The sequence below is a fragment of the Cervus canadensis genome, chromosome 33, assembly GCF_019320065.1.
Source record: "Cervus canadensis isolate Bull #8, Minnesota chromosome 33, ASM1932006v1, whole genome shotgun sequence".
Lineage (NCBI taxonomy): Eukaryota > Metazoa > Chordata > Mammalia > Artiodactyla > Cervidae > Cervus > Cervus canadensis.
Window position 1 is genome coordinate 9133645 of NC_057418.1, and position 22866 is coordinate 9156510.

The 22866-nt window shown below is 37.6% G+C and overlaps 1 protein-coding gene across 8 annotated transcripts in view; it reads right to left on the minus strand.

Annotated features, from left to right (window-relative positions):
• The window catches only part of AHI1 (Abelson helper integration site 1), a 209137-nt gene that overhangs the window by 169136 nt on the left and 17135 nt on the right, over positions 1-22866 (minus strand). For all 8 annotated transcript variants that reach the window (XM_043456928.1, XM_043456931.1, XM_043456929.1 and 5 more), the window contains 5 exons: positions 20764-21320; positions 12446-12627; positions 4480-4693; positions 3029-3221; positions 1464-1559 (listed from right to left, as the gene is read on the minus strand). In XM_043456928.1, the coding sequence (XP_043312863.1) occupies positions 1464-1559; positions 3029-3221; positions 4480-4693; positions 12446-12627; positions 20764-21320 (1242 nt within the window). The remainder of the gene's footprint in view (positions 1-1463; positions 1560-3028; positions 3222-4479; positions 4694-12445; positions 12628-20763; positions 21321-22866) is intronic.

Genomic DNA, 22866 nt, shown 5'->3' on the forward strand with positions numbered 1-22866 from the left:
TTCATTCACTCTGTGAACGTGACCCTTTTTGGTCTTTTGTTTTTATTTATTTGATTCAGTATGAGATGGGGTCTAGAAAAAGGTATAAAAGGTGATAGAAGGGAGATTTTAGAAGGTACAATGGACTGAGAGATTCTAAAACCACTCTAGAATTAATGACTTCCTCACCACAGTCAATCTGCTGCCATTCAGCAAGCAGACTGCACCTCTCCTAAAGCCTCTAAACTTCAACCTGGATTAAGTGTCTCATCTGGGTTTTCACAGCATCTGCTCCATAGCACATAATCATACAGGCAATACGCTTACATAGAAACTGAACTGGAGGGCCAGGACAATGTCTAATTTACCTACAAATACCCTATATTTAACAGAGTGCCTGGCATTTCACAGATACTTAGTAAATATTTGTTGAATGAATGGATGCACAAATGGAAACATTTTATAAGATAATACAAAACAGGTTAATTACTCAAGACTTCTTAGAACTCAAATTTATGTTCGAAATCAGAAATTAAAAAATTATGAAATTAAAATTTACCCTTTTTAAACATCAATCCATCCACATATTTCATCTTTGTTGATTTTATACCTAGACTACAGCAAGAATTTTCTACTTTGATTTCCAGTACCTACATTTCTGACCTCTCTAATTCATTCTCTACCCAGCAAAGTAGGCTTTATAAAAAATAAATCAGATTATTTCACCCTTTTGTTTAAAATCGTTAAATGGCTTCCCATTACTCTTTAAAGTCTGTAATGGTGGCTAGTTGCTACACCGGCTTGGGCTCAAAGACCCTGTGTGATCAAGGTCCTGTCTACCTCAGCAAGCTCTTCAGGCACCGTTTTCTCCCTCAACTCTGTCCTTCATTCTCAGTGGCCTTATTTCGGTTATCGAGGCATTCCTTGCTCCTTCCAACATCAGGGTCTTTGCACGCTCTGCATCCAACCTAGAACTCTCTCTTCCTCATTCCTGCCATCCAGCTCATGATCAGGTTCAATGTCCTTTCTGTAGGAGACCTTTACCTGATACCACAGATGCTTTCATCATCTTGATAGTCTTCATAAAAATTATAATAAATGCTAAGCTCTATGATCAACTGCTTTATGCCTGTTTTTCTTGCTAGAATATGAAGGCCATGAGGTCAAGGAGTTTATCTTTGTTCACGGAATAGAACAGTGGCTGGCACATAGTAAGGGTTCAATAAATAATTTGTTGAGTTGAATAAATGCAGGCAGGGCTGTGTGTGTCTTTTTTCAATGCTGGGTCCTCAGAGCATAAAGTGTATCTGGCACACATTTAAGCACTGAACAAATATCTAAGATCTGAATGAGCATCATTTGAGTTTGAATTAATACCTCTTCACCACAGCAACCTTACCTCCTTATCCTAACTCCTTATATGACACCAAACTGAGTTGAAAAAAAAAAATAACCCATAACATTTGAAGATTTGAAAAAGATACCTTGAGAAATGCCCAGGCGATTTTCCGGAAGCCACATTCTTGGTTTCGAATTTCAGAGTTACTCTTAATTTCTTCCATGCTTAAGAAATCAAGAATCTGTAAGTAAGCATAAAAAATTATTTCACAGTATACTAGGTTATCTAAAATTTAATATTTTCTAATATTACTAAAATTTTAAAAACCCTCACTTAGAAGAAAAATATTTTTATCTCATCTCGCTCACTTTTAACTCATCCAGTTAGTAAGGTCTGTTTCTGATCACTTTACCTTTTACCAATAAATCTTTTAAGATTTATTTAAAACTCAAGACAAAGTATTATCTCAAATATAGTCCTGGCAAAAATATACCAGGCATATAATTCTTAGGCTTTGCTCATTTTTGAATGTATGAGCACAGACTTCAAAGACTTGTTTGTTTAATAAACTCATGGCCTTATCTGCAGATTCTTCCTTGGATCAACTTCCTAAGTTGTGTATTTTCTCTTTAGATATGTTTTTATTAGGCTTCTCAAAAGATTTTCTTTCACATCTCCATCTTGTCTGAGTATTAAACTTCATGGATTTCCAACCAACCAGCCACAGAGACAACATGTGTTCTAGGTTCTTGTCAGAGACTATCACTTTGAACCTACTGGTGCTTATCAAAAGGTCAGCTGAGGTAACAAATCTATAGAAGACTGCTTAAAACATACTATATACTCCAATTTATTCCTATTTTTTATATGCTTAAACTTGTCTTCAATGTAATACATTCCCAATGAAAAAAACATTGACAGTATAAGAAAAATATATGACGAAGTAAAAACAAGTTGTAACCTAGACTCATAGTTGACAAACATTAACATCAAGCTTACAGGTATTTAACATCTTGTTCTATGTATTCCAACACTATTTTGAAAACTATTTTCATATAATATGTAGTGGCTAGCTCAAGTCAATATATACATATGTATATCATGTAAATATCATAAATTTAATAAAAATCATAATTTATTTAACCAAACCTCTTGTTAACTGAAGACACCTATTTCCTGGCATGCTGCGATTCATGGGGTTGCAGAGTCGGACACGACTGAGCGGCTGAAATGAACTGAATTCCTTAAAACTTCTGCTATTACAAACAGTGCTTAAATAAATATCCTTACACACATCTTCGAGTACTTGCCATTTATCCTTTAGAAGAAATACCAAAAGTTGGAATAACAGCTTTAAGGACTTCTGATGGATATTATCAAGCTGTCCTCAAATTCTCACACCACTTTTTTGTATTACAAATCTACTAAAATAAAGTTTCTTCACCTGTGTCTGACTCTTTGTGACCCCATGGACTGTAGCCCGCCAGGCTCCTCTGTCCATGGGATTCTCTAGGCAAGAATGCTGAAGTGGGTTGCCATGGCCTGCTTCAGGGGATCTTCCTGACCCAGGGATCGAACTCTGATCTCTTAAGTCTCCTGCGCTAGCAGGCAGGTTCTTTACCACTAGTGCCTGGGAAGCCCCAAAATAAAAACTTATTTATTTGTGCTATTAAAATACTAATTAAAACTTACACTCTATTCAATTCATACCTCAAAGAACAGGATGACTTTAGGGCTCTCATCAAAATCTTGAAGCAAATAGGGAAAGTTTTCATTAAATATAATTTGTTCTTCCCACTCTGGAAGCCTTGATTTTAACTGTTTGAAATCATACGGCTGGGTCATAATAGGAAGAATATAATCCACATTCTCTTTCTCATAGTAAGATGAAACAGGCCGCTCACTGTTCAAAAAAATACTGCCATTAACACAGTTCTTTGTAATTTTGAGAAGGCGAGAAAAAAATAAAACTAGAGTGTTCAAGGTGAGATGATCAGAAACAATAAATAGCCATGATACATAAGGAAAAAATATTTTATGTATCTAGAAAGCTACAAATTTTATGAGGCTGAAAAGTAGTAGTATCTTAGTTCATTTTTCATTTACATACTCTCAGTTTCAAAGAATTACTTCATTATTTAAATATAACATGAGAGGTATGATTTATCCTTCCACACTAAAGCTAGAATAAAGTAACACCTTCAGAATATTAAATGAGTTTGTGATAAGTTAGTATATTAGAATTAAATAACAAAATGTGAGCACAACAGGATTGTATGTACTTCAAGGTTTGTTATGTTTTCTTTCTATGCTCCAAGACAAATGAATAAGTGAATAACCTTTTTGATAATTTTCTTGTTTCCCATTTCTGCCATTTTTCCAGGCAAATAATATTTTTGGATTCTAGTACAGTCATTTATTACACTTTGTATTTGGGCTTTAAGCATGTATTAGCTACAAAATAAATACTAGGAAAAATTAAATTCAAGGCATCTGCCTCACCTGAGGGACAGACAATACATTATATTCAAAAGAAAATATATATGAGAATATGAGGTTAGACAACTAAAGGATTTACAGTGTAACATGAGACGACTTACAATGCAACCTAAATATCATAAATTGTCATTAAGCTTCGGAGAAACTCTCTCAACTCCCCTCCACCTAAAATTAATTACTCAATTAGCAGAGTCACTTCATTTCTTCTATAAGACATATTGATCAATATCAATAGTTGAAGAACACCTACAATTAGTATGAAAATTGAAAGTGAGAGTCACTCAGTCAGTCGTGTCTTGACTCTTTGCAACCCCATGGACTATACAGTCCATGGAATTCTCCAGGCCAGAATACCAGAGTGGATACTCTTTCCCTTTTCCAGGGGAATCTTCCCAACCCAGGGATCGAACCCAGGTCTCCCGCATTGCAGGCAGATTCTTTACCATCTGAGCCACAAGGGAAGTCCAAGAATACTGGTGTGGATAGTCTTTCCCTTCTCCAGTGGATCTTCCTGACCCAGGAATTGAACCTGGGTCTCCTGCACTGTAGGCGGATTCCTTACCAACTGAGCTATCAGGGAATGACTGTTAGTGGCAGAAAAAGGACTTCTACTGTAGACAGTTTCAATTTCAAGGATTGGCTGTACAATTTTAAAAAATTACCTATCATCTTTCTTGACATATTGACCAGTATTCTCATCAACCACATGAATTTTTACCATTGGGTGAGAAATCATAAAATCTGACTTAAGTCGATCAGCTCGGTGAATGTAAACTCCCAGGACAAGGTCATCATCAAGCAAACATTTGGGATAAACTGGACTATCACGGCTTGTTATTCCATGAACACCATCACCATCAGTGTCTTCATTATCACCTGAAACCACACGTGTGGAAGAAAATCAATGTTATCAACGAGATAATTAATTGTTCCCGTAACAATATACTCAACAATAAACACTGGATTTACAGATAATCTAATGCTTATGATCCATGCTTATTTATCTCTGTTCACAAAGACACTTCAAGGAAAAACAAAGAAAAAGCCAAACAATAGCAGACTACGCTCTGAGAGTAAATGCTTCATGCATTACTAATACATTAAAATAGGGTGAGGTATCTTTCTCTGTTTTCCCTAACAAGGACCAACAACACAGAAAGAAAAAAATGAGAGCCAAAGACAAAAAAGTAATTTTATCTAGGTATTTTCTAAGTGGAACATGTATCACTCAAATCGTTTATAACTACAATTTCTGTTTCTGAGCAGAATGCAGCAGGAATGTTGCAGGTCAATGTTTCTGGTAAAAAACAACTTGAAAAAGCCAAATAAATTGCAAAAACCTTATTTTTAAAGGCATCAGAAAAGAAGAGAAACAATGAACAGTAGATGGACTAAAAGTCCAGAGAGGGAGAACCAACTGGGGGTAAGCTGATAGATTGGTGGCTGTTTCAGTGTCTGGGACATTTTCTGATCAGGACACGAGGAGAGGACAAGGCAGAAGCTCACCACTGGGAGAAAGAGTAACCAGAAAAATTCAATGGCTGTTGGGGGTTATTTAACCTTATGCAGAGTACATCATGAGAAACACTGGGCTGGAAGAAGCACAAGCTGGAATCAAGATTGCCGGGAGAAATATCAATAACCTCAGACATGCAGATGACACCACCCTTATGGCAGAAAGTGAAGAGGAACTGAAAAGCCTCTTGATGAAAGTGAAAGAGGAGACTGAAAAAGTTGGCTTAAAGCTCAACATTCAGAAAACTAAGATCATGGCATCTGGTCCCATCACCTCATGGGAAATAGATGGGGAGACAGTAGAAACAGTATCAGATTTTATTTTTTGGGCTCCAAAATCACTGAGGATGGTGATTGCAGCCATGAAATTAAAAGATGCTTACTCCTTGGAAGCAAAGTTATGACCAACCTAGATAGCACATTAAAAAGCAGAGACATTACTTTGCCAACAAAGGTCCGTCTGGTCAAGGCTATGGTTTTTCCAGTGGTCAGGCATGGATGTGAGAGTTGGACTATGAAGAAAGCTGAGCACTGAAAAATTGATGCTTTTGAACTGTGGTGTTGGAGAAGACTCTTGAGAGTCCCTTGGACTGCAAGGAGATCCAACCAGTCCATCCTAAAGAAGATCAGTCCTGAGTGTTCACTGGAAGGACTGATGCTGAAGCTGAAACTCCAATACTTAGCCACCTCATGTGAAGAGTTGACTCATTGGAAAAGACCCTGATGCTGGGAGGGATTGGGGGCAGGAGGAGAAGGGGACGACAGAGGATGAGATGGCATCACCGACTCGATGGGCATGAGTTTGAGTAAACTCCGGGAGCTGGTGATGGACAGGGAGGCCTGGCGTGCTGCGATTCATGGGGTTGCAAAGAGTCGGACACGACTGAGCGACTGAACTGAACTGAACTGAACTGTTGGGGGTTAAGTGATAAAATTGGCCTCAAACACATGGCCAGTGGGAGAGGCTAAAGAGGAGTGAAACCTCCCAGTCTTGTTTTAGCAAACAAGGACTCACCAGAGGGAAGGGCCTGAAACAAAGCAGGCAAGGAGGAAGCCCTGGAGGGCATGGTGATTTTACACCCACAGCCACTTTTCACCTGGGGTCACTTACCAATTCTGGGCATATCTAGAGGTTGAGAATGCAGGCATGGCCCCTGGCAGAAGGCCCCTACTGGGGGACAGAGAAGCCAGCAGAGACTCTGGCGTTCACATGGAGCTGGAGTAACAAAACTAGGAGACCTGAGGGGCCTCAACCACATGGCCAGTCTCTCCCTCAAGACATCTGCCAAAATTTGAAGTTGCATGGGGCAGAAGGCCAAAGGACTAAGCTGAAAACCTCTGAAAGGCAAAACTGACTCTTGTTCTCAAGGGCTAACAAGGCAAATATCTGCCAGGTTCTCAATTTGAAACACCTGGAAGGCCACATCCTAGGAACTGGGCAAATATGAGATAGGGTCTTACCAAGACTACAGCACAGATCTGACCTAGCTTAGATTAGTTGAAATTAGTTGTCCACTCTGTCTGCCTAAGAGTAGAAAGAGAAAACCCTCTCTAGTGGAAGATAAAATCATTCAGCAACTCTGGAATTCTACATACAATATCCCGCATATAACAAAAAAGTTACTAGACATAAAAGAGACAAGACTATATGACCAATATCCAAGAGAAAACACAGAAGACCCACAGATGATGTGTACTGGAGTTAGCACACAAGGACTTTAAATAACTATGATTAATATGCTCAAGAAACAAAGGGAAAGAAGGACAAATGATTTTTTAAAATGGAGACTTTCTATAGAGAATTGAAATTGATTAAAAAAAAAACAGGCATTATGGAACTGAAAAACATATCGCCTGAAATTAGGAATTCAATGGATGTATCTAAAAAAGCATATTGGATGGAAAGGAAGGCATGATTAGTGAACCAGAAGAAAAATCATTATAAATATCCAAACCAAAGCATAATGAAAAAAAAAAGAACATCAGGGAAAAATCATAAGAAACACGTGGACAAAACTCAAAAGAGTTTGTGAAATTATAAATATCTAGAAAAACAGGAGAGGATGATGAAGAAGCCATATTCAAAGCAATAATGAGTAAGAATTTTCCACAAATGATAAATGATATCAATAAGTAAACTCTAAGCAGGGTGACTTCCAACAAAGCTACAGGCACAGCATGATAAAATACTGAACCAAAGATAAACAGAAAATCTAGAGAGCAGACAAAGGGGCAAAAAAAGACAACAGACCCTTCAAAGGCACAGAAATAAGATTACAGTTGGGATTAAAAAATGATGGAACCCAGAAGACAACTGTATTAACACGACTTCCTGCAACCTAAAATTGTATGTTAGCAAACATGCTTCAAAAATGAAGGTAAAGGCATTTTAACGCAACAAAATCTGAGTGAATTAGCTGGCCTGCACTAAAAGAAAGAATAAACTGAATTCTTAGCACAGATAAAAAATGGGGAAAAAAAGGAAAAAGTAAGTTTGGGGATGAATATAAATTAATATCAACTGTACAAAATGGTAACTGTAAAATCTGTGAAGTTTAAAATACATGCAGGTCGAAGATACATGGTGAGAAACTAGAAGGCAGGAGGGAGATAGATGCAGAGAACCTACCTGACAAAATTCAAAAGGAGTCAAACTACTCTGTTTTAGCAGTGTTGGAGAAGCATTTCTCTTAGAGAGTTAGTTTGTATTAGACCATAAGTCAAGAATAAACTTAATGCTCTCAGAGCATCAGCAAAAAAAAGAAAAAAAAGAAAAGAAAAAGTAGAAGAATGTGTAATTAATAAGTTAATAGAAGGAGCAAATCTTTAAAAGTAACCTCAACAACTCAAAAGAAGCCAAGGAGAATAGGAACATAAAACACTTAGATGGTATAGAAGAACTAACAGTGAGATGATAAACCTAAGGGCACAGAAAGATCATAAACAAGAAGATACCCAGGAGTGGGGCACAAGAACACTTCACATTTACTGGGGACCTGTCCCCAAGGAGTTCACTGCCTGAGGGCTGAGATCCCACTTGTGCCAGAGTAGGGGAAGAAAATCAGTGATGGCAAAAAAGAAAGGAATACGGACACAAAGTGGCTCAAAGGCTGTGCAAAGCGGCACTGGCAGGGAGCCTCGGGGATGCGGGGGCAGAAGAAAGGAGTACTGCGGGGCCCCACCTAGACCTGGAGCCCATGGACCAAGCACAGGTCTAAAGGCTGCCCTCCTCAACTAGGTTGGACCACTTAGGGGCACACTGTGGAAGACGACAGAGAAATGAGGGAAGGAAAAAGTGCTCTATGCAAACTCAGACCATAATGGAGAGTGAATCATTAAAAGGACACTGTATATTGATTACTATAGACTGAATGCTTATGTCTCCCCAAAATCCACATGCTGAAATCCTAACCTTCCATGTGATAGTAATAAGAGGTTGGGCCTTCGGAAGATGATTAGATCATGAAGGTAGAGCCTTCACGAATGGGACTAGTGCCCTTATAAAACAGAACCCAGAGAGCCCTCTTGCCCCTTCCACATTGAATCTGCAAGCACCCTGATCTTGGACTTTCCGGCCTCCAGAACCATGAGCTATAAATGTTTACAATTTAAGGCATCCAGTCATGGTATTTTGTTATAGCAGCTTGAATGGACTATGACAATGACAAAAGTGTCAATTGGATAGGAAGATAAAACAATCCTAAGCATATATATACATTCAGTAACAAACTCCAAAATTTGCAAAGAGAAAAATGACACAAACAAAAACAGAAATGAAGAAGAATACTAGAAACTTTAATGCTCATCTCAATAGCTGATAGAAGAAGCGGACCAAAAAAACAAAATAAGTAAGATGAGAATACAATAAACTTGATCTGACATACACAGGACACCACCATACCCAACAACATCAGAATTCACATTCTTTTCAAGTGCACATGGCATATTTACCAAACTCATCATAAGGTGGTCATAAAGAAAGCCTCAATAAATTCAAGAGATTGAAATAATTCACAATATGTTCTCTGAAAACAATGGAAGATAAAACCCAAAACAAAGAGATAACTAGAAAATCACCTGCTGCCTGAAACTAAACAAAACACTTCTAAATGATGAGTAATCAAAGGAGAAATTTAAATGGAAATTAGGAAATACTTTTATGGAATGATAAGAATATAGAACATATCAAAAATTTGTGGGATGCAGATAAAGTAGTGCTTAGATGGTCATTTAATGTATTAGAAGCAAAGGATGACTTAAATCTTATAAAATCCTCCTTATAAAGTTAGAAATCAACAGCAAATCAAACCCAAAGAAAGTTATAAAAGGAAATAATATAGACAGAAGAAATCACTAAAATTATATACAAATCTATGATAGAATAAAAATAAAAGCTAAAGGTTGGTCCTTTAAAAATATTTATAAATTGAAAATCCTGAGACTGATGAAGAAATCGAAGGAAATCCAATTACCAGTATCAAGGGGTACCCTTTCAGATGCCATAGACATACAAAATTTGAAATTAAATAGACAAATTCCTCAAAAAATACAGTCTATCAAAGCTGACAGAAGAAACAGAAAATATGAAGAATCTGATATTTATTAAAGAAACTAAATCTGATTTAAAATTCTTCCCACAAAGACAATCTTGGCCTAAGAACGTTTATTAGCAAATTCTTCCAAACATTTAAGGAAGAAATGATACCAGTTTATACAAATACAGAGAATTGAAAAAGGAAATATTTCCCAGTTCTTTTTAAGACCACTGAAACTTTGATGCTAATTCTGGGTATTTCAACAAAAGAGAAGTACAAACAAATCTCTCTCATGAACACAGGTACAAAAATTCTTAACAAAGTATCAGCAAATCAAATTCAGTAATACATTAGAAAAAAAAAAAAGCTAATACATCACAACAAAGTAGGTGCCTCCCCCACCTCTGCCAGGAACACAAAGATTGTTTAATAATCAAATAACAATCACATTAATATAAAAAAGGGTAAAAATTAATATGATTATGTTAATAGATGCAGAAAAAGCATTTGATAAAATTCAGTATCTATGAATGGTTAAAAGAAAAAAAAACTATTAGCCAATTAGGAATAATCCAATAGGGGTATTTACAAAAAAGTCTATAGCAAAGTCACACTCAATGGTAATATAATGGATGCTCTCCCCTAAGGCTGGCAGCTAGAGAAGAGTATTTGTTATTACCACTTCTATTTAACACTATATTGACGCTCACTTCAGTAAATGGTATTAGGCCAAGTACACATTCATATATGAGAAAATAATGGGTCTGGACCACTACCTATCCCCATACATAAAAATAAATTCCAGGTAAACTGCAAATCTCAAAGTGAAAACTGAAACAAAAATCTTTTAGAAAATAATATATGGAGAAACACCTTCAGGACTTGGGAAAGATTTCTTATATCACAGAAAGCACTTAAAATCAAAGGGAGAAACATGGAATACATTGGGCTGTATAAAATCCTTAAATTTTGTTTTACAAAAGATATCGATACCAGTAGGAGAAAAATAATAAAACCCAGAGAGAGAAGATATTTGTGATATACATATATATGGCAAATATATTCTTATATATATATGAGAAAATTGTTATCTAGTCATATAAAACATTCTCACAATTTAATTAGAAAAAGGCAGACAATTTCATTTCTTAAAAAATTATACAAAAGACTTGAACAAATTTACTATGAAGGAATCCAAGTAGTCAATAAACATGAATAAGATGCTCAACTGCACTAGTTACCATGGAAATCAAATCAAAGTCAAAATGGAATAATCACTAAACACTTATAAGAATGACTAAAATTTTACAATACTGACAATATAAATGTTAGTGAAGATGTAGAGCAATGGAAACTCAAATACTGATAACCCAAGTGTGGAAAATAAGAAGTATCTGTTAAAGTGAAAAATATATATACTCTATGGCATAGCAACTCTAAGAATACGTCCAACAACAAAAAATGTATACACATGCTCATTAAAAAATGTGACCAGAATGTTCATTATAGCTTTACTTATAATCGCTTAATACTAGCAACACCTCAAATGTTAATCAATAGAATAGGTAATTAATTGTGATATAGTCACACAATGGATATCTACATAGTACAAAAACAGGACTGATGATGCATAAGCTCAAGTGCATGCAACAACGTATAAACCTCACACAAGATAATTTGGAGCAAAAAAAGCCACACACAAAGAGCATAGTATGTATAATTCTAAATATTTATCTTAAAATAGAAAAACAGGGAAAATTAACTTTGTGTTAGATGTCAAAACAGTATTCACTCCTGTAGGAAAATGAACTAGAAGGGAATTTGTGGGGGGCTTCTGAGTGCTCATGATCTGGTTCTTGATTTGGATGATGACTTTATAGACATGTCCAGTTTGTGAAAATGAACTAAGTAGTATACATATAATACATACACTTTTATTTTTAAAAAATTAATTACTGGAACCACAAAACACCATAAACTGCATGAATAAGCACCATAAATTCTAAAATTGCCCATTTTTTAATCTCAATTTTTGGACAATTAAATGGAAATTGAAAAGAAAAAAAAAACGAAAATGTAAGAAGCAGAAAAAAGTCAAGAATAAGTAATGAAAAATAAGATAAAAGAAATGAGCAGAAAGGAATGTAGAAAGCAAGAGGTGAAACAAAAAGCGGGAAGAAAGAAGCTGAATTACGAGAAACTGTGAAGACAGCATGTTTGACAGACTTAATCTGCAATGTTTATTGGCTGTTGACCATTTATAATTTTCAATGCTGTCTTAATTATTTAGGGACAATAACATACAGAAGAAACCTGTGTCACAATAGCAACTACCACATTACTAATGATGACTCAAGTAAGACCAAGTCACACAGAGATCCACAGTTACAAATAAATGAATGCTATAATCTAGACAAATCTAAGCATAAGTATCAAATATTCTGTATCAGATTATGTTTTCAATTATACTATTTGGGACTAGATTTTCTTTAGTTTTAAGGACTAAAAGTCCCTGAATCAAGTTATTTCTACCAAGGCAAAATGTATTTTCATTTTTCATTTAATTTGGATAACAAACCTGTTTTAGCCTTCTTTTTCTTTTTTTTCAGTTTGGATTTTGTGTCATCTTGCATGTTGTCTTCTACATTTTGTTCCTTTGAGCTCATTTCATCATCTTGATGAGTATCTGAAGTAACTGCTCCAACTGGAGATTCTTTCTTTTGTTCACCTTCAACTGGGTCATCAGAGATGATCAATGCACTGCAAATATAATCCAAGTTCAAGCCACTGGAAATGTATCATTATTATTATTACCCTGCAGCAAAGTTAACAGCAAATCGAGGCAAGGATAATCCTAAAATCAGTATTATTTTCTGCTGGGAGATACATATATTTTCTTACACACTAAAATGGTTAGCTGTCAAACTAAGTATTATGTGTACTAATTTACCCTTGAGTCAAATTAAACTCATCTCTAAACTCCTGGGGAAAATGATATGATCAATGGATCTGTTTTTACTTAGGATTGATAAAGTCATCCTCACTCTACTGCCAACTAAATGAATAATGAACAAATCTCTAGATTATTTAAAAGCAAAAAAAAAAAAAGTGTTCCAATTTTGTTTGTTCTGTTTTCAAGAGGCTTCAGATATCCAACTTTTGATTTCTAGGTAAAAATTAATTGCTTGTGTTTTCCAGTGGCTTATGTGCCATTATGTTTTCAGAAGACTATCATTAAAAATAAAATGTGCATCACATAAACTATTAATACTAAATGGTAAAGGGTAGCAGCCTAGAAGCACACTGAGGAGAAATCAGCCTATTAATGTTTGTGACTTACCAAGTAAAAAAGAAATCTGCATCTAATAATCCAAAATTGACTTCCAATATATTTAGTCATATTTCAAAAAGGGGGTGAGAAATATATGCAAGACAGAAAAAGAGACACAGATGTACAGAACAGACTTTTGGACTCTATGGGAGAAGGCGAGGGTGGGATGATCTGAGAGAATAGCATTGAAACATGTATATTATCAAGTGTGAAACAGATCGCCAGCCCAGGTTGGATGCATGAGACAAGTGCTCAGGGCTGGTGCACTGGGAAGACCCAGAGGGATGGGGTGGGGAGGGAGGTGGGAGGGAGGATCAGGATGGAGAACACATGTAAATCCATGGCTGATCCATGTCAATGTATGGCAAAAACCACTACAAGATTGTAAAGTAATTGACCTCCAACTAATAAAAATAAATGGGGGAATAAAAAAGAGTAAAGGAATATTTCAAAGCAGTCATTCTAGAAAGTCATGTTATTTTATCATATCATCAAATACTGTTATTTAAAGAGAACAGTTATCCTTTGCATGTCTTTGTCACGTAAAGTATGGTTTTGTTTAAAATTCATAAACTGATCTTACTAAGAGTGAGTATGACTTACAGTTCATAACAGATACGGTAACTCTGTGAAGAAATAAGATTTAAGGCGTACTGCAGTAAGCAGTCTTTCAGGTGGCCTCCAGTGATCCATTCCTCCTAATAGTCATGCTGCTGTTTAGTCATCAAGGCATGTCCGACTCTTTGTGACCCCATGGACTGTAACCCACCAGGCTCCCCTGTGCACGGGATTTCTCAGGCAAGAATACTGGAGTGGGTTGCCATTTCCTCCTCCAGAGGATCTTCCCGATCCAGGGGTCAAACCTGCATCTCCTGTGTTGGGAGGTGGACACTTCACCACTGAGCCACCAGGGAAGGCCCCTGATACTCATATCTTTGTGTAATCCTTTCTCTTGATTGTAGACTGACCAAGTGACTTACCTCTTATAGACAGACCATGATAAAAGTAATTGGCACCACTGCTATGATTGGGCTCCCAAAAGACTGTGACTTTGGTCTCGCTTCTTCTCTTTCAGAGCCCTTGCTCAAGGGAAGCAAGTGGCCCTGCTGCGAGTAGCCCATGTGAAGAGGTTCACATGGTAAGGACCTGATGTCTTTGGCCAAAAGCCAGTCAGGATCTGAAGCCTGCTAATGGCCACATGAGTGAGTTTAGCACTGGACCATCTAGATCTTCCAAATGGCAGGTCACTTGGCAGATCCTCCCCTAGCCAAGCCTTGAGATGACTGCAGCCCAGGCTGACATCCTGACTGTAGCCTGTGAGAGGCCCTGAGTCAGAGACACCCACTAAGCCATTCAGATCCTGAGCCAAAGAAACTGGGAGACAATGTGTGTTTGCTGTTCTGAGCTGCTGAAGTCTGGGGTAACTTTTAAAGCATGTGCCTGTTAGCAACTCTGTCTGCCCTCTTTGTTACAACTGGTTGTCTAGCTTTTAATAAGAGGGGAACTATTTTTAGATGAGGACATTAAAGGAAACTGACCCTGAATATCAGAGAATATCAGACTGTTTCCATCTCAAGTTGTTTATCCAGATGTAGATCACAAAAAACAAACTTACAGTAGTTAAAAGATAGTTTTACCTTCTTTACCCCAAGGAGAGACATAATAAATAAGAATCTACTCACAGAAACTCACATTGTATATGTAAGCATATACATATAAGCACTGTATATAAAAAAGACTAAAGGAATACCAAATTGCTAACAGTGATTATCTCTGGATGGTTGGATTACTTATGTTTTCCTTTTTGTGTCTGTATGTTCTATAGTGAATAAATACTATTTGTAAAATAAGGGGAAAATGTTATTTTTATATATCTAAACAAGTATTTATAACTAAATAAAGGGTGTAATTATGCAAAATAGGATGATATTACTATTCTTGACAGAGTTGTCATAAGGGGAAAAGCACATATTCCTTGTAAAGCATTAAGCACCCAAGAAGGGGACACATAAAGGTTAGCTGTTAGTATTCTACTGCCCATGTGTTCAAAAGAGGCTTCCCAGGTGGCGCGGTAATAAGGAATCCATCTTCCAATGTGATGCCAGAGATGCAGATTCAATTCCGGGGAAAGGAAGATCTGGAGTAGGAAATGGCAACCCACTCCAGTATTCTTGCCTGGGAAATGCCATGGACAGAGGAGCCTGGCAGACTACAGTCCACGGGGTCTCAATGACTCGGACATGACGGAGCAATTGAGCATGCAGAGTAGACACGTCCCAAAGGAGGACTAAACATCTTCTTTCCGAAACTCTAACAGGGAAGAACCTTTTGCATTCTATTACAAGCTAATCACTAAAGGATGTTGCCGGTGAGCCTAAATTATACATAATGGCCCGACTGGGAATCCTGCTTCTAAAGCAATGAGCATTAAGCTTTGTTTAGCTCATGGAAACATCTTGACCAGGTCCATTTGTGAGTGACTGCAGGGAGGAAGAAATTAACACACCCCGGCTGGAGGCTGATGGGAACCAGGAAGTGTTTGATTTTACTCCCTCCCCTTTTAGTATAAAAGGAGCCTGAATTCTAATTCAGGCAAGATGGTTCTTTGGGGGGTATGAGTCAACTGTTTTCTCAGTTTGCTGGTTTTCCAAATAAAGCAATTATTCCTTGCCCCCAACAACTTGTCTACCAATTACCAGCCTGTCGCGCAGAGAGCAGTATGAGGTTCAGCTCGGTAACAAATTTTGGTGAAGCCAGCCAGGAGCCTTGTAGCTGCCGAGACCACCTGTCCTGAGGCTCTGACCTCCAAAATTCCCTGAAGCGGCACTGGCTGCCCCGATACCTGGCAATCGGAGCAAAGAACCAACATTTGGGAGCTGATGGGCTCCATATGGTAGCGTAAGTCACTCCAGTGTGGACAGCCAGGAACCTCATTCCCTCCCCACCTTTGGGCTTTTTTTTTTTTCTCAGGAATAAGCCAGTTTATTTTGTGGGGTATTCCACTGGGGAGAGGAAAGAATTGTAGGACTTTTACCTGATTTGTGAATTGATTTGTGGGTTTCTTTGGATGTTAGCATTTGTTTGTGTTTTGCTTGTCTTGGAAAAGAAGGAACGTTTCATCTATCCCTAAAGAAAGTCCTCTGAAGTGCATTTTGGGAAAGGGATCCCATTACAGCTCTGAACCCACGGGTGAAAGGAAAATGATATCTTATTGTAACAACGGGTGGCCACAGTACCTCTTAAAGATCTTCATCTTGGGAGCCTGTGCACCACACACTGCTATTCTTGCTAGGTTAATTATGTCATTTTTGGTCATTTATTATGTTGTTAGCACATGTCAGACCCCCAAGACCAAACTTGAGGGTTTATTGAGGATTCTCTGTTTGTTCTTTGGGTTTTGTGTTTCATCTTATGTGCCTCTGCTTCTCCATTTATAGCCACATCAGTTTTGTGATACTTAAAACTTTTACTGATATGAAATGGGGAAAAGAAACAGGAAAAAAAAATCTGGTTCTGTTCAAGAGTGGGATACTCCAAGGAAAAAGGAGTTGTACTTGGCTCCTAAAGTCACCAAAAACTACACACAGAAACAGAAGCGTCTTTTCCGTAAATATTAGTAAAATGGTTTCACCATGTAGACAGGTTACCTTGATTGGTTCTGTCTGCCAGAAACCCAACTTGAATCTACCCTCTTTTACAACTGGGTCTTACACTGTTGTATCGGATTCAGGGCTAAAATTCTGGAATGGGAACTATGAGGCCCCCGTGTTTGTGTGTTTGCACATGTGTTACAGATGCGTGGCACTGCCAAAATTAATTTGTAAAGGGGCACTATTTAATTGGCTTAATGGAAATTAAGTGCTTACACAAATACTCAAATACAATGAAACTGGCCAGAATGAGTTTCAGGTTCACATGATCTAGGAAATACTTGATATGGAAATAATATTTGGTATGAAAAGTTAGCTTAAACTTGTTTTTATATAGACATGTCTTTAGAATCATCAACATTAAGTACAATACTTTCGTTGTACCTGTAGGTTCACTAGAAATCAAAAATACCTTATTCCTGTTACAGAGTTTATCAGAAAGTAAAATAATGGGACAAAGCTTTAAGTAAATATAAGTAAATGAAGTAAAGAGGTCTGGACTAAACTCTATGGGAATAATGCTTTGGAAATGTCTATCTAGAATAGTCTCTCCAGATTTTCATAACTTGAAACTAAACCAAGTTCTAAGGTAAGACTGAACCTAATTAAGAAATCTTAAAGGTAAAGTGGTAAAAACCTGAATAAGAGGATAAAAAGTTTTATTAAAATATTGAACTACTTTTGGTAATTGTGAGTTTCTTTAAGTGATCTGTATTTGCCATTGAGATCTTTAATCATCATTGGTGAACTTTTAATATTTTTAAACAAACTTCCAAAAAGATCAAGTTTTAAGTGGAGTTCATCTGACCTCTGGCTAACTTTGGAGTTTTTCAGAGGGTCTCTGGAACATCTCAAATTATTTCTCTCCATCTCAGAGAGGATTATAGAACTAATTGGGCTTATGTGGCATGTTCAATTGCATGGGAAGCATTATTGAATAAATAACACTTAACACTTCTTAGGCTGTATCACATGGGTGAATGTTATTAATATTCATATTCTATAAACTATATAAAGCTCCTAACATTCTGGTATATCCTGGTAAATGATATTACTCATAATTTCAGTGTTGTCTTAAACTATCTGTCATAGCGTTAATCAGGTTTCTATTCAAATGCATGTTGTAATCCCAGCTGGTTGATGCTAAAGCAAAAAGGTATCCTTTTAATGATAAATTGCTATTTCATAGAGCATTTTGAATGACTCTACAGGTATTTTGTGAAAAATTGGGGAAGAATGATAATCCTTTATGTGAAAGCATCTGTACTATTATCAGAATAGAAGAAAAAAGGAAGGGAATGAAAGTGAGGATATGTTGCTTCAAACCTTAATTCCTCAAACCTTAACTGACCCAGCCAATCTGGCCACTAGGCCAATACATCCACCCTTTCCACCATCTCCCATTCCTACCCAGTCCCAATTTCTGACACTGGGGCTCAGGACTTCCCCTCCTTATAGGGATCAGTTAGAAAATCCTGTGTTAGTTTCTGGTGGAGAGGGACTTGTTCTGATATTGTCATTTAAGACCAGACAGGGCACCCGATTGGGCCAGAAGCTACTATGGGAACAGGGTAATTTCCTTTATGCCGTTATCTAGTAGGGAGCTTAAATGCAAACAAACAGCTGGCTGGGTTTCTCAGACTTGTTTAATTGGAAAATCCCAACGCTCCTAAGACTGCAACCCTTCTCATAGGGAGGATCCTCTATACATGAAGCACACGTGAGCACCCACAGCTGAACCGACTTAGGATCCCAGCGAGGGAGGCCCTTAGTAGAGCACGGCTTGTTAGTGCATCTCAGCAGGGCTTTGAAAGGGGAAACCAAAGCAAAAGGGTTTGAACAATATTCAGGAAATTCAGCAAAACAAATGAAGACCTCTCTGAACTTTTGGAAAGGATTTATCAGACCTACAGACATCATACTGATGCAGATTCTGAGACCCCTGAAAATATCAGAATGGCAAATTTGACCTTTTGGGGCAAAGTGCCTCAGATATCAGGAGAAAGTTATAAAAATTAGATGGAACATTTGGAATGAACATTTCTTAATTGGTAGATGTTGCTTTTTTAAACTATTCGACAGGGAAAAACAGAAGAAAGATGCAAAATGAAACATCACTTTTTTGGCAGAGGCACTGGATTCCCAGAAGGCGAGTAACTGGATGAGAGCTAAGTCCCCACTGGGGAAGGAATGATGTGCTTACTGTAGTAAGGAGGAAGAACTCTGGAAAACAGAAACTGCTCTAGGCTGAAACAGAAGAACAACAAAAGACGACAGCCTCTTATATGGCAGAGAGGGACACTCTGAATGAAGAGGCCCAAGGGTTCCCTTGGACTTGAGGCATTGAATTCCCCACAGGAACTCCAGGTAAAATTGACAGTGGGGAATAAGTTGATTGATTTTCTGACAGACCTCACTTTGGTGAAGTTTTTCACCAGAAAAGTTTGACAGAGTCCCATCAGAATGCTGGAAATCTACAGTTCATGAAAAGCCCAGAAAAGGACACAGAGCTCTTTCCCCCAAGATCTTAAAAAAATCCCAGACTCCTGTCATCCCTCCCCAGATGGAGACTCAACACAGAGGAACCTGCCCCTGCCCCCCGCACTGAAAAAGAGACGTCACTTAAATATCCCAATTGCAAGAAATCTCAGATAACCTGATAGTGTTGCTGTGGACACTTTTTCAGGGTGGGTGAAAGCGTATTCCATGAACAGAGACTCTCTGAAAGCACTCCTTCGGGAAATCATCCTGATTTGGATAAGCATTAAAACTATTCATCCTGGAGACCACAATCAATAGGAAAAACCATAAATGTCACTAAAATACTAATGTCGAGAGACATTTAACTTAGCATAAGGCCTTGCCAGTTGCCCTGCTACGGATCAATGGCTCCCAGAAGCAGGCTTAAATGAAGCACCTTTAAAATACTGTATGGTAGGCCATCCAGGTGTCTGCCCAGGTAGGGGCAGATATCTAAGAGTGCTAAAAGACCTAGTATTTGCCAATTATACTAAAACTTCTGTACTACACTATTCATGGGTTTGCCTCCAACGGGTCTGCCTATCCAACAGAAGTAGATGGTAATTCCAGTACAGCTGGGGAAGGGGCAACCAATTTGTTCAGTTTTATCCAAATAAACAGCATAGGAATTTGATATATGTATTGGGAACTAGAACCAAAACCACAAGTTATTATGAATTAGACAACAAAGCAGTGAGAGGTTTCATTGGGTTCAAATAGGACTGACTAAAGATTTCAAAAAGGACTGACTGAAGAGTCTAAGGAAATTTGTCACTTCCATTCAGCAGAATCCCACAAGATTGTGGTATGGACACCGATGGGGGGGATTGTAACAGGAAGAACCTTCTGTATTCTATTACAAGTTGATCACTAAAAGGATGTTGCCTGTGTGCTTGAATTATACATAATGGCCCATCCCTGGAAACGCTGCTCCCCAAGTAATGAGAATTAAGCTAAAATACCTTTGTATAGCTCACAGGAAACTTACCTGTAAATCCTCACAGGAACTTACCTGTAAATCCTTGCCAGGTCCACCTGTGAATGACTGCAGGGAGAAAGAAATTAACAGATCCTCTCTGGAGGCTTATGGAACCAGAAAGTGTTTGACTTGACTCCCTCTCCTTTTAGTATTTAGTACTCCCTCCTCCTCAAAAGGATCTTGAATTCTATCTCAGGCAAGATGGTTATCTGGGGCATGAAGCATCTTCTGAATTTGCTGGCTTTCTGAATAGAGTTGCCATTCATTGCCCCAACAACTGGTCGCTCACAATTATTTGCCTCTTGTGAGGCAAGCACTATGAGCTTGGACTTGGTAACAAAACCCCAGGTATCACTCAAAAGCTGAAAATAGTGTTTTTTTAAAGAGGACATTGTATATTTATCAATGTAACATACCTTGTTTCAGATTTAGACAAGATGGGAACTTTCTTTTTTTTCTTTTTTCTTTTTTCACCACTCAATTTGTCATCATGCAATGAAGAATCTAAGGGAAAGTAAGACAACTGCTCCTTGAGTTTCTTTCGGATTTTCTTCTTAATCTCCTTTGCCATTTCTTCAGCTACTTGGAGCTGGTACCCTTGCATCAGTTGTTCTTCATCTAAACTATTCTTTTCTCCCTCCTCCCTGGCCTTGTCGCTTTTGTCATGCGTGACGCCAGGCTGTGGCTTCGTCCGTGTTTTCTGAGGTGTCGCATCTCCCTGCTCAGGAGCTTCTGGCTCCATCTCTTGTGCAGTCGCCTGAAGCGCTGTTTTCGTAACCTTCTTACTTGCCTTTTCTTGCTTCTCGTCCCCCACACTAACATCATTTTCTGGATCTTCAGTTGCTGACTGCGGATCCCTTGCTTTGTTTTTAGTCACTCGCATGTACTTCTCTGGGTTCTTAGTATTAACAGCAGTTATATCATCACTTTTAGTTTCCCTGGTTTTCTGAAGATTGCTTGTAACAGCATCAAGCTAGAAGACGACACGATAACAGAGAGTCAGCTAAGCACAGCTTAGTTCTGAAAGAGAAAATCGTGTTGCCTGTTTCACAATATGCAACACTGGGAAGAATACTTCACTTTTTACGCCAGGACTGTGACACATTCTAGGGCCTGCGGTGGGCGTTTTCCTGCTTATTCTCTCAGTCTTAGACCAGCAATCTTGAGAATAAATTCAGACTGAATGAGTTAACTAACATGGGGAACATGTTAATGACTTTTTTAAAGTGAATTAACTGCTCAAATCTCAAATGCTACTTTCCTCTGGCAAAATGATCCATACTCTAACCTAATTAAAAGATATCAGTGAAATTGCTAGAAGAGCTATGGTTAAAGTATTCCATGTACTCTAATAGAAAACCCACACAGGTCATTTATCTTGCTTCATAATTAAATTCAAAAATCAAAGGTTTATAGCTCTAGGATTACTCTGCAATTAGTTCAAACATATCACTGAAAAGGCTGCTAAGTATTAAATATTATCAAGTTAAATCAAATGACTAAGCACATACTTGTATTAATAGCTTTCTCCATTCAAAATTATTTAAAATAAGAAATAAACAGAAAATAATGCTAGAAATCAAAAAGGAATGTTACTAGTAATAAAATAAATATTTTGAGAGATTCCCCAAGGATGAAAAACAGGCAGGATTAGATCCATTAAGAAATCCGTTAAGAAACTACCAGAGAAAACCACAGCCTGTAGGAAACGACTTCTCCAGAGAAAAGGCTGGTTCTGGGGAAGCCATAAGCTCAGGCAAGGAATACGAAAAGAAGGGATAAGCCTGAGGATGACCAGCTGAGGAGTCGGGACGGCAGCTCTGTTCCCCTCCTCCAGTTGCGTTACATGGTGACTTTCACCCAGAGAACAAAACAGCGGAACATGCAGATATGGCTTCATGTCTCAGGCAGGTACAACCCTCACCAATAGCGGAAGCAGACTGTAGAAAACCACCAACAGGCAGGAGAAAAATTCTCAAATACAAAGATGACTAACAACTGAAAACTAACACTGACGGACAGTAGCAGAATCAAGGAGGAGTTCACCAAATCCAATAAAAGAGAAAAATTAACAGAGAAGAACAACAAACAGCAAAAACAAAATAAGTTAAAATAAGTAGAATTAATATTAAGAAATTCAAAAAGATATGAGATGAAAAACAACTGCAGATGTTAGAACTAAAATTTTGAGCGACATAAATAAAAGCTGAAGAGATGCATTCAAAAACAGAATGGGTAGAACCATAGTGATAAAAGATTGAAGTCAAAGAATTCTCCCAGAAATGAATGAAGTTCAATTACTGAAATCCTGCATGTTTCAAAGTAGTTAGAATGTCTAATATATGTGAAAAGGTGGAAAAATGTATCCCACCACATAGCCAATATTTTACCATCTTTAAGACTCTTCTGCTCATCTAAAATATATTTCCAAATTTTACCTATTCCTTAAGGATAAACTCTGAAGCCATATCCTCCAAAAATCTTTCCTAATCAAATTTAATAAAAATATCTTCTTAAAG